General features: G+C 44.5%; 1 protein-coding gene across 6 annotated transcripts in view; it reads left to right on the top strand.

Moving 5' to 3' along the window:
• LOC119170482 (uncharacterized) overlaps positions 1–18289 on the top strand; it is a 126130-nt gene that overhangs the window by 53086 nt on the left and 54755 nt on the right. For all 6 annotated transcript variants that reach the window (XM_075887256.1, XM_075887257.1, XM_037421659.2 and 3 more), the window contains 4 exons: positions 1354–1434; positions 2613–2905; positions 7153–7400; positions 15394–15694. In XM_075887256.1, coding sequence (XP_075743371.1) covers positions 2665–2905; positions 7153–7400; positions 15394–15694 — 790 coding nt within the window. In that variant the 5' untranslated portion in view covers positions 1354–1434; positions 2613–2664. The remainder of the gene's footprint in view (positions 1–1353; positions 1435–2612; positions 2906–7152; positions 7401–15393; positions 15695–18289) is intronic.

Genomic DNA, 18289 nt, shown 5'->3' on the forward strand with positions numbered 1-18289 from the left:
AATTTCTTTGTTATTTTTTTATTGTTTTGCCGCGTAATCCCGAACTATTTGCCGATATTTTAGTTCTGCCTTGCTCCCTGCAACACTATTTTTTCCCGCGGAATAATGCAACAAACATCTGGTGGTCAAGGAGCGCAAAATATGCCTGTTTTTGAAAATTTATCTAATGATTCTCCGTAGGTTCATACTAAAAATTTAAATTGCTACGTTTTTCACAAGCATTAATGAGTATGCGTGAACAAAAAATTTTATTATGTGATATATTGGAGAGGAAATAAAAATTAGGTTTCGTATGTTCCAATTTTGGAACATTGGCAAGTAAAAGGTTAAGGCCTTTTTTGTAGTGCCACACGTGGATATGCCATTCATGGCATACACACGTGGTCACCTTAATGCCATTCATCACATTATGGTTTTGCTGGAAATCGACCGACAGTGAAATGCGCACTCTCGATACCAAAACTTGTTAACTGCAGTGCACACGAACTATAGGAAATAACACTTGCCTAATCAAAAATACTTCGGCTTTTCATGTTCATTAACAAATTGCATGTCTTTTCCTGAATGCAATATAACGACATTCACATCACAATTGTAACGGCTTTAACATGACTGGTCCTATGCGAGATTCTGGGCTTTATGCTCAACTTGCTATAACCGAAGCTGTTGTGGTCAGCTAAAACGTTTTCAAAAGAATGGAATATACTTATGCTGATGGCACTATAGCTTCCTTATTTCTACATTTCACTATCCCTGAATCCACATTAAAATTGTTAAGATGAGTGTTCTCATTTTATTATAAGCCGAAGGTCATTTGGTGGCACCATCTAATGAAATGTCACTAAATTTAGGTGTGCGACAGCTCTTCGAAAAAAATGCCATTCGGCAACTTGATGCTTCAGCAGCTGAATATCATTTCTTGGGCCCATGTAGCATGCGTTTTAGAGCGGACACTCCAAAATAAAGCTGTCTGTGTCTAAGTTTGGTGACCAAGTTAGTTAATTGAGGTTTTTGACAAATAGAGCGCCATTGGTGTCACTCAATGGCGACAAGAGGTGTATGTTGAGAAACATAGTTTGCTGTATTGCACTCTAGTTTAACCTCAGTGATAGAATCCAAGATAAGCTGGAGGATTGGGAAAGCCGTAGAAGTACAGTATAGTCAGTCTGTCATACGCGATTGTTTTTTAACTCTATAGATCTTGATTCACGTGATCACAATCTTCTCTCCAAGAGTTGCGATATTTTATGCTTTGTTTAATGTTATGAACCTTTCTAGTTGCTAGATAAGTGATAATATGAGGTCGGTTTGATAAGGTATTATGTTAGATTTTTTTTCTATGTTATTCATCAGGGGGAAGAAGAGAACATGCCATCCATGCTGGCCCCTTACTGTCGAAGTAAATAAGGCTACTACTGGCTACAACAAACACGAGTGAGTGCAGAGCTGTTCGCTCTGTTTTTTAACAGACCTGTTGCTAAGGGTGTTCTTGTCTCAATAATTAGAAGGGATGTGTTGCGGATGACGAACAAATCGAAAAAGAGGACAGCACTTTTTTGCAGAAATGTAGAAAGATTGGTTTGAGGCGGTAATAGAAGGTATTTTATGCATGCGCTGTTACACTCGGCAAACCTGCCACAGGGTAGTGAAATTCGCACAATATTCAGCGAATTGCTTGGCTTGGAACTTGTAAGCACTGTCACAAAGCATTCCATATTTATCCACATGGAAGCATCGAATTTCCCTAACCAGCTAATGAGGGCGTCGTCAATTTCAATACCATGTGCTAGAAATTGCATAAATCTGTATCACTATACATAAGTTACACTGTGTTCTAAGGGAGTCAGAGACTGAATGTCTAAAGTTTCGGCTAGTTTTATGGGGTCAAAGGCATCAAAATAGAAAAAGATTTAATTTCCTGACACCGCACTGGTATTTAGTGCCAGAGTATAAGGGCAGAATTTAACCAAATTTTTTTCTTCTAGTAATAAATGTATGATTATTAAATTAGTGATGATTATCTTGTGTGTTTAATTCACAACTGCCAAGCTAATTAAGCACAGCTTGGCGGTGTGCTTTTTTTGTGGCTGTGGAAGGTTCAATTATAAAAAAAGAAAATTCCAGAAACAGCAGTTAGCTCTTTGCAGTGCCTGATTGCCTGCAGCCGCATTGATGTTTAGCTGGAACTTCTGTCATTATGTAAATAATTGCAGCAGTATTATAATTTGTATGTGCTGCAGTGACTGAGTTTTATGCATTTCACTAAATGAAAGATGTGTGCAACTGATGTGTATAGGAGATAACTGCAGAAATTTTACCTGTGCAGTAGAGAACGCGTGTTCATTGACTTGGAGCATGTGCAAAGCACTTGCTACACTGTTTCACTTTGCTTTCAGAGACCTAAGCCCACAATGCCGTGCCTGAAAGTGTGCCCGTTTGCAGTAGACCAACAAACCTGCACTTCCTTTGGCATTGCAATGCACTTGTTACTGAATTATGAGCTGCAGAATTGTGTGGTGCTGCAATACGCGCACATATGGATGTCACTTGCAGCTAGGCATATGCATACTCTGCAGTACCAGTGCCTCATGTCATTCTTCTGTGCTCTCTAGGAGGCAAACTCTACCATGACCAGTTGAAATAGTTCACTGAGGTGCAACTGCCATGAGCTCCGACGAGGAGGAGATAGTTCCGCGGCGCAAGCGCAACGTAAGAGTGATAGTCGACGAAGAGGAGGAGCAGTCATCGTCTTCATCAGACAGCGAATCGGAGGGAGGCAGTGGTGATGAGGATGACGAGGATGAAGAGGGCAGCAGCGGAGAGTCTGGGTCATCCTCGGAAGAAGCTGACTCAGCGGCAGAGGACGACGCTGGTGGCGAGTCGGAGTGGGAGGAGATTCCCCAAGGTACGTAGGCAGTTGATTGATCCGATCTTGCTGTTGAACGATACGAAAAGTGCTATCATTCGATAGACCTCGTGAGCAATATAAACCCCTTTAAAAGGACCCTGCAAAGTTTTTTCAAGTAGACATGGAATGAATTCACTGACAGGGCTTATTGCCTCACAAATTTACGATCGCAAAAAAGTTTTAGGATCCGTCCAGTTTGAGCGTTTTCTGACCATGCTCAAGAACTGTTGCAGGGCTCTTTATCACATTAACTGTTTGCACATGTAATGCCATGTCTCTGGTACAGCTTTTTCTTCGTTTAAACCATTGCTAAAATACAGAGATTCATGCAGAACTGTTCTTTCTTAGCTGTTTGCTAGTTATGTAAACCTACACGACTTGTACATATCAACTTCGTAGGAGAAACTGCAAATACAGTGGAACCCCGATTATGTGACTTTCATGGACCATGCAAAACTTCCGTATAATCCGGTGGTCATATAATCGAAAAACTAATGTGGGCCGTGACACTGAGCCTTGCTCCGAAAACGGGTACAGACCACCTGAATAAGCCCATGGCACACCTTGTGCCTCATGAACTTCCGAAGTTTATACTCCTGGAATCTCATGAAGCGCATGAACTTCCAGGAGTATAAATTTTCCATTCTAAGAAGGACATCTGCCTCACTTTCTACTTTTCTAATCGTCAACGTAGGGGAACACAGGTTCATACTTCGCTCTCGTGAATATTGGGTTGACGTTCGATTCAAGTGAAGATAGTTTTTTCGTTCGGATGGAATCTCAATGTCGTAAGATGCAGGGTTGGTGTAAAACCACATTGTATAACCAAGGTCTTTAATACATTACTTATATGGGGATTTTGCTGGGACCGAACTGATTCGCCGTAATATGCAGGTCGTCACGAAACCGGGGGATGTATAATGGATGTTCCACTATATCTATAACAGTTGTTGAAGTGAAACTTTCTACATGTAACTGTCAGCTTATCAGTATCATCAGCTATTCATGAATTACCTATATGTGCATGGAATCATACGAGGGAAGCAGTAGTATTGCTGCTGATCGCAGTATTAAACGGTGCCAACACAGTCTCTCTTGTAATTACGTGCCAGTTAAACCTCCGTTGAACCTTCTAATGTGGTGGCTGTAGCATAGTTGCTCTCGCTGTCCATCAAGTAGCTATGCCTGATGGCAGAAGGCCTAGGGCGTACTAAACTAGCATTTAGATTTTGGCAGCATTGTGGAAGTCCATTGTTTCGACGTGATGGTGCTACCTCTATCCTACCACTGCAATATAGGGGAAGATGCTTAGGATACATTAAATTTATTTAGGTAACTCTTAAGTGGGTGACACCTAGTGCGTATAGTGGGAAAAGTATACAATTGCACCATTATTGTAGGCATGGTTCCTATTGCAGATGCCTCCCTTGAAGTCCCTGCACAATTGTGTTACCATCACTTGCCCCAGTGCACGACAATTGATCATTGTAGCCTGCATCGCAAAGGTTGTATTCTGAGGCAATTGCTTTCAGCAAAAGTGCCGCATTGTGTGGTGTAGAATCTTTCATGCTGAATGACTGAAGCAACTAATTTGCCCCCTTTCCTCAATTAACCTAACAACATGTAATCGAAGTGACATTTTGGCAGTACCCTTAACTCAAAATATTTTATCTTCACTGGTTCGTTTTCATTTTTCCGTCAGTGCATTAAAAACGTGATAGTGTTGTTCAACGTACCGTCACAAATGGCAAAATATTCCGGTACAGGGAGCAAAAAGTACTTGTTTGTAATCTTCTGCTTTCTTATGCCACAGATATTCATTGCTAATTTATGCGTGCAGCGATTTCTAAACAGTACTTGCAGCAACCTCGCACCAATTGATAACTACAGTAAAAGTTTCCTCATTTGATCCTTGTTAATTTGGGAAATCGGCTAATTTGGCAGTTTGCTCTGGTCCGGGCCAGCATGTGCATTATTCTAAGGCATCAAACTCTAGGTAATTGAGTCACATTTGGCTGCAACCCGGTTCGTTTGGACGACCCTCTAAGCGTGCCAAGCACGGAGCGCTGCAATTGTGCGACGGGAAAGAGCACAAACTGGCTTGCGGACAACCAGAGTGAGGCAGCACAGTCCAAATCGCTCTTTCAATCAGTTACCATGGTTTTGTCCTAATGTGAATCCAACACTAAGCAGCTTTGCTTTAACTTGTGTTGTGTGCACACATGTTTAAGGCTCAAACATGGCTGAAACTGTTTAGGATCACGAGCTTTCGGTCGCTGTCTCCACAAAACACTCTTGCTGTATGATGAAGGACGAATAGTTACTTATGGGCCTCTTTACAAGCAAAATAAAAACTATCGTGTGGTGTTGTTGCTGGGGGCTGTAATGAGGAAGGGCGAATATTGCGCCGTAAGTCGCATTGTGAATGAAGTTTGAGGACAACAAATAATGCTGCTTTTACACTGCTCTTCTTTGTGATAAGTGCGGTATTTCATATTCATCAGGAAAATGAAAGTGTATTCACGTAACAGGTATTTGTTTGTTGTTTTCATATACATTTGGTAATTTGGCATTCGGTTAACTCGGACATTTCTTCCAGTCCCTTGAAATCGAAATTAGCGAGCTTTTGTTGTGCCTACACCCAGCTAAGTGATGTTGGTATGGTGAAACAACCACTTGTGTGGCCATGTCAAACATGGTATGTCAGGAATCTATTTTGCATTTGATTTGTAGGCTCAATCGTATGTTTAAAAGGGATGATTACAATGCAAGATAAGTGGTGAGATTGATTTAGATGGACACACCACACGCTTCAGCCGCACTATATCAACGGCATATGTAGCCTGAAACATCTTTGAAATAAATTTTGAAATGTGTTTGCCACGCAACCGAGTAGAACATGCAACACCTTGCGACATCAATATGAACTTCACTTGTATATGAACCATAACCACCTACTTGAGTCTTTCAAAAGTATCTGTACTTGCAACATGCTCACATACCGTATTTATTCGCATTATTCTTGCACCTTTTTTGGCGGAAAAACCACGCAAAGTTGGGGGTGCGAGAATTACGTGGGGAAAACTTTCCACGAAAACGTACCGAGCGAAAAAGAATACGAAGTGGCTGCAAATAGAGATTCTGAAACCAGCAACTAACAGCAAGCTTTGAGCGGTACTAATTAAAATTTACCTCGACAATAAAAGCAGAGGTTCAACACAAGGCAAAATTTATTTGAGACACAAAAAGTGCAAGCAATTAGTCGAGAATTAAAATACCATAGGCAAAGCCTATGGGCGTTGCGGGCGTAGCGATAGCGTTCGTCACTCAATAGGAGCCCTCAAAAGGTAAGCTTAGGATGTCAGTATTGGGCTGATGGCTATTTAACGGAATCGTCTTCAGTTTCCTTCTGAAGAAATAAATTTTACCATCAATCCCAGTCTTAGACACTAGGCAGGCCCGTTTGCATCTTGGTGGCTTTCAGCTGCCGTCACTAGTAGCGAACACAAAACTCGTAGACTCAAAAGGGCCTACCAGAGGCCCTGTTGCCGTTGTTTAGTGCATGATCAATCACTTTCAACTTGAAAGCAGCCGTGTAGCTTCAGTATTGCCCCATAACGTAACAAGATTAGTGACACAACAAACAAAACACGCCACAACACGCACTTGCCGCTTTGGCTTGGCTTGGATTGAATCTTCGTGCAATAATAGTACACTTGACGCTTAAGAGATGGCGCACGCTATCATCATCAACGGCTGGAATGAGCAGACGACATTATTCCGGCAATTTTCAAGGGTGCGATAATTACTCGAGGAAAAAAAAAGTCGTATTTTTGTTGGGCGATGTGAGGGGTGCGAGGATTACCTTAGTAAATACGGTACATGTTGGCACATAAATTTCCAAAAACAAATTTGCTCAGCTTTCCGCCCCATTGCAGAATCACATTACTCTGCTCATTTGATGGTAAGTTTCATATCTTGAACACCTTTCACGCAGTTTTGTCTTACCTCATGAAATAGAAGTATCAGTCTTCATTTTTGCATGAAATTTTATGGCATATGTTTTTCTTTTGAATGCTACTACACTGTTACACATTATTTGTTAACTGATGTGAACAAATGAAAAAATTCTTGCTGACGCTTTCGTAGTTTTTACTTGCTGTAATATGGAGTGTGGTACACGATTCCCATCATTCGTAGCTTTGAATGACTGCAGCTGCTCATCCATGCTTGCTGCATTGCAGAGCTGCTCTTGGAGAGCTGCCAGCAGCAGGTGGCCGTTGCTGTGGCAGCAGCGCCAACCAAAAAAGCCGTCTCCGTTGCTCCACGCAAGGCTGCCGATGCTACAGGCGAGGCTAGTGACAGTGACTTGAGCGACGCACAGGCTGAGCGATGTGCTGTTTGCCTCAATCGTTTCCTGGGCCAAGAAGTGGGCACACCTGAAAGCTGTGACCACATATTCTGCCTCGACTGCATCCAAGAGTGGGCTAAGGTGGGTATCGGGCAGGCTTTGGAGCACATGCCTGGTTCGAGGAACAACTTCCCCAACACAAGACCCAAACGAAATACTGTTTGGGTTGTGTGCACTTGTAGTGATCTGGTTACTATTTCTTTGGGGCCTCCAGAATGTTTATGACCCCTGTTTCAAGCTCACTCAGTGGCCATAAAGACAATATCGATAGCTACATGCCACCACAGGTGCTTGAACAACACCCTTTGCATATTTGCTGGGAAAGAATTCAGAGCCAGTCCACTCTGTAAAGATGAGTGACCAGCAAAGCAGTCTGGTCTGTGGCTCGTCGGTATTGTGGGTAATTTCACACCGTCACATACAAAAAGTATCGCACCGTTTTAAGCTCATGGTTTTCGATAAGAACTTCAGGATGTGTGAAGAATCAGGGTCTCGCGCCAGGATGCGAAGAGCATGGGGCTCACATGGCCACTCTTTTCAACACTCCTTGTAGGCGCATGCAATTTTCTGAAACTACCTTATGACAGCTTCGCTGTAAATCTGTACTATCTGTGTCAAATCAAACCCGAACAGTGGCACGCCTTCGGATGGCATAGTGCATGCCGTCCGCCTATTACCATGGACAGGCATACCGTATTTACTCGATTCTACCGCGCCCTCGATTGTAACGCGCACCCGGTTTCCGCGACAGAAAAAAAGAAGGAAAATAAGACATCGATTGCAACAGGCACCCATTTTTCTCGTTGGCCCGCACGATCACACCACTCGAAAAAACGACTCCTTTCGGGAGCGTCTTCCATTTAAGGGGAGATGCGGGTCGAAAAATCGCGTTTTTTGCGAAAATTTCCACTTTTGAGATATTGCTTCTAAAATCACTTTTGATCATTCAACTATCATTTCCCCAAAGGTCATAGCTGAATTCAAACGAGAAAGTGGTAAAAAGTCGATCTGCGCTAGTGAAGGTAGCTGCCGAAGTCGCGAATTCACGCATCCGACGGCTATTTTTGAAAATCCGCCACTCGGCAACACGATGACGTCCGCCATCGGGGTTTGTTCGGTGGTGTAGATCAAGGCTCCTTCTAGTGTACAGGCGTCCCCCTAGTTTCGTATTTTAGTGAGGAATTTCACAAAACAGTCGTTTCCAAGTCGGTTTGCAGCCAAGCTGCAGCCGCTTCGCGCATCTCTACCGGTCACATGGTACGCTACCGAGGCCGCCATTGGCTACATCTGATCGGCCTCGCTCGCTGAGCGCTTGCGACGATCGGCACTTGCCGTGCGTTTCTACGTTTTTCCGAGTTCACCATGGATAACTCGAAGAAGCGAGACTTCCGAGCACGAAAGTTTGCAAGCAAGAACAAGTACCAAGGGCGTCGACGTAAACCGAAGCGCAAAGCAGCGGTAGAAGAATGCGAGCCGCGGGCCACTAGGCCTAATCAAGGCAGCGGGGATACGGCGGCTTGCGGGAACTTTGACGAAATCGACGCCGCGATCAAGTTCATCAGCGCATCAGAAAAAAAGATTGAACAGTTCGAAAGCGAAAGAACGAAGAGTGTTTGTGGCTCTGTGAGCGGAGTATTTTGTGACATCGGCGCACTGACATCGATGGTAAGCCGTGCTGTTTGTCCAACATGCCACACCGCTGGACTCGTCGTTCGCGACACCGCAAGTAAACGTAAGGGCCTCTCTTCGTTCCTCGAGCTGCACTGTGATAACAGTGAGTGTCCTGAGTCAGTGGTTTCTGCCGCGCATAGTTCGCGGCGTGTTCTGCCGGAAAGACAGCCCACCGATGCCGGTGATGACTGGAGCTACCGAAGCGGCAGCTCGCGTGACAGCTTCGCTGTCAATGTGAAGGTAGTTGTGGCTGCGCGTGCAATAGGCATTGGGCATGAACAGCTGTCGCGTTTTTGCGCTATTCTTGGACTGCCAATACCTATGCATCATAAGACTTTTATTGCAATTGGCAAAAAAGTTCATGCTGCAGCTACCAAAGCTGTGCAAGAAAACCTGGCGAAAGCGCGGATGATAACTAAAGAGAAAGTGGATGGGGCTGATGTTGCTGTCATGTATGATGGCACATGGCAAAAAAGAGGGCACAAGAGCCACAATGGCATCGGCACTGCTGTGTCTGTGGACACTGGTTTGTGCCTAGATTTTGAAGTGCTATCGAATTACTGCCTTGCCTGTAGCCGGCACCAGGACTTGGGTGATGAGGAAGAAATATGGCAAGCATTCCACACACCTGTCTGCGAAAAAAATACAGAGTGCTCCTCTCATGCCATGGAGACTGAGGCAGCTTTGCGCATATGGGGCAGGACATCCTCATACACAACACCATTGCGCTTCACCAAGTTCCTCAGTGATGGGGACAGCAAAGCTTATACCGCTGTCGCTGAGGCCAAGGTATATGGTGAAGCTGTTGTGGACAAGGAGGAGTGCACAAACCATGTGGCCAAGCGTCTAGGCACTGCACTTCGGAAACTGCCAACAAGACTTCCACGAGGGGAAAAGCTGACAGATGGCACAATTCAGAAGCTGCAGAACTATTACCGTATTGCAATCACAAACAACAGAGGTGATATTCTGAAAATGCATCGTGCCATCTGGGCCTCATATTTCCATTCATCATCGAGCAACACAGCAGGCAGCCACCGATACTGTCCAGAAGGGGCGACTTCCTGGTGCAAGCATAGGCGAGCTGAAGCGCTTGGGGAGGCCCCACCCGACCACACACCAATCTTGACCAAGGCTCAAGGATTGGCTGTGCTTCCCATTTACAAGCGGCTCGCAGATGAAAAGTTGCTGGTGCGTTGTATCCAAGGGAAGACCCAAAACGCTGCAGAATCTTTGAACAGCAAAATCTGGTTGTTGTGTCCGAAGACTAAGTTTGCCTCCCGGACAACAGTGGAAACTGCAGCTGCTATGGCCGTGTTGTGGTTCAATAAAGGACATTCAAGCTTTGAACACGTGCTAGAGGAGCTTGGTGTAGTCCCACCAGATCAACTGATCACCCTGGGCCAATCCCGCGACCAGAGGAGAATCGAAAGAATGTCTGCGTGTGAAACAGCCGAGGCAAGGGCCCATCGGCGGAACGTGGCAAAGAAAGCGCGCCTTGATGACTCCCTTCTCAAGCGGCGAGAAGGATCCACATATGGAGCAGGACAATTTTAGGTGCTCTAGCTGTGTCCCTTCTATGATATCACCAAGTTTTGTGCAAATCGCACTGTGTAATCATGAGTAAACATATTTACAACTTTCAAATGCATTTTTCTCGATTTCCATTTTGAGGTAATTCTCTCATCTTGTGCACAATCTTTTTTAGGCATAAAATAGTCCTATCTTGATGAAATTTTGCACAGAGCTTAATCAGCCACTCTAGAATACAAGTATCTACTTTAGGTTGCATTATACATCACAGATTTTTTGTTGCACAACTTGATACACTGATAGAGGGATGTAAAATATGCATTTAGTACTTTTAATTTTTTTTTTTTAATGTAGCAAATAAATTTTCTGTTTGAGGTACTTTTCTGTATTGCACTGCTCAAGTGCAGCAGAATGAGCCATTTTGCAATTCTGTGTGAAAATTTTTAGTAAGCTTTATTATGTGCACAAAAAACACTATATTTTGATATCAAAGTTGTAGTAACTCCGGAACTACTATAGCTATCAAACAAATAATTGCAGTTATGAAATCAGCACTGCAAGCTTTACTAACACCTAAAATTTCAAGGAGCTGGGTTATGTAATAAAAAAAAACCTTTTTCGAGTAGCATCTCCCCTTAAATATGAGGTACTGCGGAAGCTTGTGCCCATCTGATGTGTAACAGAGCATTACCGTCACTGCAGTTTTACCGTGGATCGATGTCAGCACGCGAACTTGCTTCGCCCCTTTCTTTTCAACGGTTGTGGTGCCAGGCATGTCGAAGTAAAGAGGCGTCTGATCGGCATTCCCGATTTGCCCAAGCAGGTAGCCGTTATTGTTCCGCAAGTTTTGGACGAACCTCTGAAAACTGTGAAGCTTTTCATCGTACTCCTCCAGAAACTTTTCGCATATGCCGTTCGCTTTCGGAGGGAAAAGCCTTTCCTTTTCATAAAGTTAGTTAGCCAGCATCTGCTCGCTTTCAACTGGCTCCGCATTAGCCCTTTTTCTAAGGCTAACTGCATAGCCCGCACTTGGAGTAGTTCTGTCGTCACGGGCCACTCGCTGCTCAAGCACATACTCACCGAGCAGCTCTTCAATTTGCGGAAACCAACCCTGCTGTGGTCCACTGAAGCCTTTGCGTGAAGCTTTGCTGTCGACAATCTCACAGAACACCTACACAATCTTCTGCTTTTGTTTCCGCCAGTCTCGCACGCACGTTTCCGGAACTCCGAACGACCGCGATGCGGCCGGATTTCCGTTTGTTTCTGCACACGCGATGACTTTTCTTTTAAAAGTGGCATCGTGGTGCACTCGAGTTTTTGGAGTCGGCGCTTCCATGCCGTCGATGCTAATGCACTACAAGATGACGAACTCCTCAGTACACGTACGAAGTGCCACAAATGGGAAACACATAGATAGAAATGGCCGCCGCGCCATGCCGACGCACGTAGGGGGCAGCCATTTTGATAATGCCGTTGGCAATAGAATGACCGAATTCGTTTTTTTTTTTTTCGTACTCGATTCTATTGCGCATGCGATTTATGAAGTCGCTTAAGGGGAGACACTGGTCTGAAAAATTTTTTTTTAATTTTCAGTATTTCCAGCTGAAATTTTAATACAATATGTATTTTTCACAGCTGAAAACAAATATGCAATTAGTTTTCTGCTATCACTTTTAGATTTTTAAATATTGACTGTTACATAAACTTGCATTCTGCCCAGCCTTTTGACATCTTCCTCATAAAATGTTGCTACAAATTTGATATGACAGCATTCCATGAAGGCCAGGGAGTGCAACAAAACTATAATTTTATATTTAGCTTCATTGGTACCAGAGTTATGGCCTTAACAATTATACTCATTAGAAATCGGAAAATGTTGCTTAAGTTTGTTGCTAAATAAATCTCTATTGTAAATAAAAATATTACGTTTTTTTGGTTTTCTTGCACTAATCAATGTATGAGCTTTCAAATTCTGCAAGAATTATCAAAATCCGACTGCTACATCAAAAGATACTGTGGGCAATGGCTTAGGGTGTGATGAAAAATGTTTTGAGAAAACGAGAAAAGAAGTTTAGGAACATGCTGAGCACTTATATTTAACAAGAAAAGGTGTGAATCGGTGTATTAACCATGTTAGAAGCCACCAGGAATGTAGTCATCATCATTCTCCTTGGTGCGCTTTCTTTTCATGGCATGCTTGAAGTTTTCAGCACGCTCATGCTTCTTCTCCGATGCCACTAGTCGGCGACTGTCCTTTTCTGAGCATCTTTCAGCGGCCACAACACTCTGCTGCAGGTGCAGCTCCTTCAATATGGCGGCATCTGCTCTCCCTTTGCCAGCGTTGAACCTTGCGACAGCTTCGGCCACAGCAGCTTCAAAGATGAAAAGCGACGCATGTTTGTTTTTGGACACGAGCGACCAGATGAAGGAGTGCAGGCTCTCGTTTGGGTTCTGTGTTTTGCCTCGCTGACAATGCTCTAGCAATTTCTTGTCAGAGAGGCGCGTGTAAATAGGCCGCAAGGCATCAACCACATACTCCGGCAGGCTGTAGCGATGATTCGGAGGAGTCTCCTGCTTGGCAACAGCCTTGTTGTACTTGCACCATGACTCTTCACCAGTTGGGCAGTGAGAGTGCTGAGGGATTGCATCAGTAGATGCTACGTGATAAAAGGTTGCCCAGACAGCATTATTCATGGCCTCAATGCTTCCTTGGTTGCTTTGTAAAGCCCATCCATAATATGACGTGAGCATTGTGACCAGCTCGCCTGTCAATTTGCCTTTGCCGCCAAGGCTTGGCTTTCCTTCGGCTCTTCGTTTTTGCAGGAGGTTTTGAAGTGCTGTGCCCATGCGCTTATGCACATGGTTGACACAGTCCTCTTTTTCTATCGGCACGAAGCCATATACCTGTGCCTCCTGCAGACTGTTGAAGGCCCGGTTGTCTCCATCACACAACATGGTTGTGTAGCGGAGCCCATGTCTCTCCAATGAGCGGCCAAATAAAATTTGTGCTGCTTCCACCTCCATTTGTCCTGGCTTACTGGAGGTATTATTTTGGCAAGTGTGACCAGCTAGCCACTCGGCATATTTTGGGTTGTCCTCCTTCGGCCCTAGCTGGCAGCCCAAACAAAAGTTCGATAGGACGACGAAGTCGAGCACATAACCCGTAAATAGTTCAATCACGGTCCTTACACAAATATGGGATGAGTGGCCCCTGGTCAGCCAAGTCACATCAAAGGAAACGGCGATATTTCCAGGATTTCCATAGTTGAGTTCGGAATACACCGTTTTCACGGTGCTCGCGCAGTCGTCAATAACGCGCGCGGCAGCCTTCTGCGCGGCAGGGTTCACTTTCAATTTCACATAATCCTGGTATGTCTTAGTGTGCAGGCCTTTCCGTGAAATATTTAGGGCAGAAAAAATATCGTTGAGCGCAGTTTACCTGTTTCCTGTGCTCATTGCCGCGCGAACCGCGAGCTCGTTAATTTCGGAGGGGCCGTGCGCTGCGTCCCCCCCTGCTCTCGGCGAGCTCCATACGGTCCTCAGTTTACCGCACTCGTCACATGTGAAAACAAGTTTCGCGGCTATGCCATATTCGTGGTCTTCCTTGGAGATTCTGCCAGGCCCGCCACACACACCGCACTTCATACACTGAAGAAGTTCGTTGACCAACTCTAAGCTAACGACGGTGAACGGCGTACCAGGCGTTGCGGCTCCATCCGAGTCTCGAAAAAAAGACCGTTTTCGCCTTTTTTCCGAACGCATGAGCACTCCGGAACTTGCGATGACCGCCTGCCATTGCACCAAATGCACAGCCGTTGTTACGCCTCTACGCAAAATGGCGGCTTGCACGCCGCTGTCTAGCAGACAAATTCCTTCGCGTCCAATAGGAAACCGGGAACTGCCCCACGTGACAAAAACGCACCAATGATGTGCGAGTATTCAGTTTTTCTTTATGCGCGATAGCTGCGTTGTTGCTAGACGAAAAACGCTCTTCTGCTAAGAACAGATAATAGAAAAATGCGTCTTTAAAATGAGACCAAAATGGCCGCGCTACTTGGTACGGTTCTCGCGCTCTGCGGTGTTGAATACGACCGTTTTTGAGGGGGTTTCGGAAGTGAAAATGGTCATCAAACTGACTTTGTGACCTAATAACTCGACAAATACGCATTACAGGGCTATAATATTTTAGGAACAGCTTCCTTAGACCTTAATGATTATGAAAAAAAATACTTCAAAAAATCGGTTTTTCGGAAAATTTTCGGCCTCCCATACCCGTGTCTCCCCTTAACCGGAAAAATGTGCGCGTTAGATTTGAGTAATTACGGTATGTGCGCAGAGTTGCCGAAGAGGATGCGCGCGTCTGTCAACCATGATAACTGGACTGGCACGCACTATACTATCATGAAGGCTTGCCGCTGTTCAGGTTTTATTTGACTCTGATAGTACCATCCAGTGCTGCATTTTTCAAATTTAAGCATTGAAATAGTATTGTGGATGTTGTTGAAACTCATTTTAAAACTTTTTCGTATTTCTCGCTTCTTGCATTTCTCCACTCGCAAGTCTTTGTTTTTTTTCTTCATGGTTTCGTGGTCACCCTAAAAACATCAGTGGTGTTCTGCTGCACCCTTGTGGAAAAATGAAGCACCAAGCGATACGAGTTGTCACTGTAGGCGGGCACGGGAATTCCAGTCAAGTTTGTCTCGTGTAAGTTTTTATGAGCGTCAGATGAAAGTTCTGGTTGGGTTCAACATTACTGAAACGTTCAGTCGCACGGAGACAACTTTAACGAATTGTATTTTATTTAATTGAGTAATCAAGAATACAAGATGCATGAGCAAACGTTTCTGGTGGGACTGTTGCACATGTGCAGAACATGAACACCTGCCCTGTGGACCGGTCAGTGTTCCGGCTCATCTTGGTGCGCAAGGGGGACCGTGTCGTGCACCAAATCTCTGTGCCAGCCCCTGGTGAGCAGGAACAGGAGCAACAGGAAGAGGAAGACCTGACGTACTGCGAGGTGTGTGGTCGGTGTGATCGCGAGGACCGGCTGCTACTTTGCGATGCCTGTGATCTGGGCTATCACTGTGAGTGTCTGAGCCCCCCGCTAGACTCCGTTCCAATAGAGGAATGGTACTGCCCTGACTGTGCACCGGACCATGCGCCGCTGGAAGGTGAGCTTTTTGTTCATGTTGTCGTACGATGATTTATTACAAGGCAGTGATGAGGTACACCCCACCTGAAAATTTTTTTATTTATGGGTCATTTTTTATCAAACATTCATCCTTTATGTATTTTGACACGCTGATTTCAAATATGCAGTTACCTTTTCTGTGCAACAAGTACTTTCAAAGTATTGAGAAATTCATGTTTTTTGCATTGACTAATTTTAATTTCGGGGTGATTTTTTTTCTTGAATGCTGGTAGTGCTAAAAGACAGTGGCATATGAAAAAATTGTGTTGTATAGACGCAGCTTGCAGCGCTACAAGAATGCTCTAGACTGATTTGGGCCAAAGTTACAGCTTGTCAATCATTTGTAAGCAAGATGCTTTAGTAACACACTGCATAAATTTTTACTTTTTGAAAACATATCTCATGTTATTCAATGAAATTGTATGCTTACTGCACTCCCCATTTGTCCACTTTTCTAACGAAACAAAAATCACTACGATAGGGTAAGTACCGTATTTACTCGCGTAACCCTCGCACTCGCATATTTCCCGCACCCCCCGCATCGCCCAACAAAAATACGATTTCTTTTTTTCTTCGAGTAATTATCGCACCCCCGAAAACTGCCGCAATAATGTCCTCTGCTCGTTCCAGCCATCTCTTGAGCGTCAAGCGCACTATTATTGCACGGAGATTCAATTCAGTCTAAGTCAAGCCAAAGTGGCAAGTGCGCGTTGCGGGGTGTTTTGTATGTTGTGTTGGTAATCTTGCCACGTTGTGGGGCGATACTGAAGCTACACGGCCTATTTCAAGTTGAAAGTGGTAGATCATGCGCTTAACAACGGCAACAGAGCTGCTGGTAGGCCTTTCGGAGTCTACAAGTTTTGTGTTCGCTACTTGTGGCGGCAGCTGAAAGCCACCAAGACCTGTTGGGCCTGCCGTGTGCCTAAAACTGGGATTGACGGTAAACTTTATTTCTTCAGAAGGAAACTGCGGATGATTCTGTTAAATAACCATTAGCCCAATACAGTCGCCGATTGATTTTTCGGACCTGGCGGGGACCGAAAAAAAGTAGGAAAAATCGAACAGTCCGAAAAATTCGTTTTCGCCAAAAATCTGAAGTTTATTGCATCAGGCAGGTTTAAAAAAGTCCTTGATGCTGCCTTGCCTCAAACTACGCTTGGAGGCAATTTGGTTTGCCCGTGTTTGCGCCAAGGTGACATCGTCGCCATAAACGCTCGACAAAATTGTCACCGCGTTGGCGATCTCCGCCGCCGACGGCTGCGGGCGGTCGTCGTTGTCGTCATCCGGGACAACCTCCGGCTCTCCGGCTCCGGGACAACCTGGCGAAGAATTTCATCGTCAGTGGCCTCCGCGCACGAAACAATGTTGTCGTCCGCACGAGTGAAGTCTTTAAATGTCATTGTGGCAGGTAGAGAATCCTTCTTTCGCCTCCTCCCCGTGCGATGTGATGACGATAGTGCTGACCGAAGACGAAAAAACGGCATCCATCACCGCGTCTTTTAAAAAGCAAACACGGCCTCCGAAACTTAAAGTATGGCGTGCGCATTCCAATCTCAGAGGCAGGAAAAGCATCTGAAGACCAAGCTTAGCCAAGCCGACAGAAAATCCAACATGGCGGCGTTCACAATGGCTTGGGGCGTGGCACAAAACGAGCGATTTAGTCAGAAACATCGAACTTTCAGGGGCAAATTCGCCCGAAAAATCGGTCGAAACAATGCATTAGCTCTATGGGATCCCTGACGGTGCATTTATGAAGTCCGGAATATCCAACAAGTCCGAATTTTTGGAGTCCGGAAAATCGGTCGGCAACTGTACTGACGTCCTAGGCTTACCTTTCGAGGGCTCCTGTTGAGCGGCGAATGCTACCGCTACGCCCGCAACGCCCACAAGCCTTGCATATGGTATTCTAATTCTCAACTATTTGCTTGCACTTTTTGTGTCTCAAATAAATCTTGCCTTGTGTTGAACCTGTGCTTTTATTGTTGAGCTTACTTTTAATTGGTACTTCTCAAAGCTTGCTGTTAGTTGCTGGTGTGAATATCCCAATTTGCGACCACTTCGTTTTCTTTTTCGCTCTGTACATATTTGTGGAAAGTATTCGCCGCGTAATTCTCGCACCCCCAACTTTGCATCGCTATTCCGCCAAAAAAAGAGCGAGGATTATGCGAGTAAATACCACCAGAGGTATCGTCACTCTAAAACTACACCGTGATCGAAAATGCAGTTTTGAGAAAACAAGGAAAAACATTTCAGGACAAGTTAGAAATAAGTATGGAAATCTCTTGAACACTACACTGATTTAGGATGATATACAGGTTCAATCAGCCAAGAATGAATATTTTACAACAATCACGAATAAATTAGGGCATCTGAAAATTCATTTGTAAAACCCAATAATAACTTCAAAAAACATTTTTTAAATGTTCTTTAATAATATGTTACTATGTGCTAGTCCTAGTGCACTTGTCAATTCACCACCTTTCTGACAAAAAAAAAAGAATTAATAAAACTGGTTGAGTAGAACCAGAGATATTGTTGCTCCAATATGACACCATCAGAAACGCAACTTTGGGTA

This window comes from Rhipicephalus microplus, chromosome 2, assembly GCF_043290135.1.
Source record: "Rhipicephalus microplus isolate Deutch F79 chromosome 2, USDA_Rmic, whole genome shotgun sequence".
Lineage (NCBI taxonomy): Eukaryota > Metazoa > Arthropoda > Arachnida > Ixodida > Ixodidae > Rhipicephalus > Rhipicephalus microplus.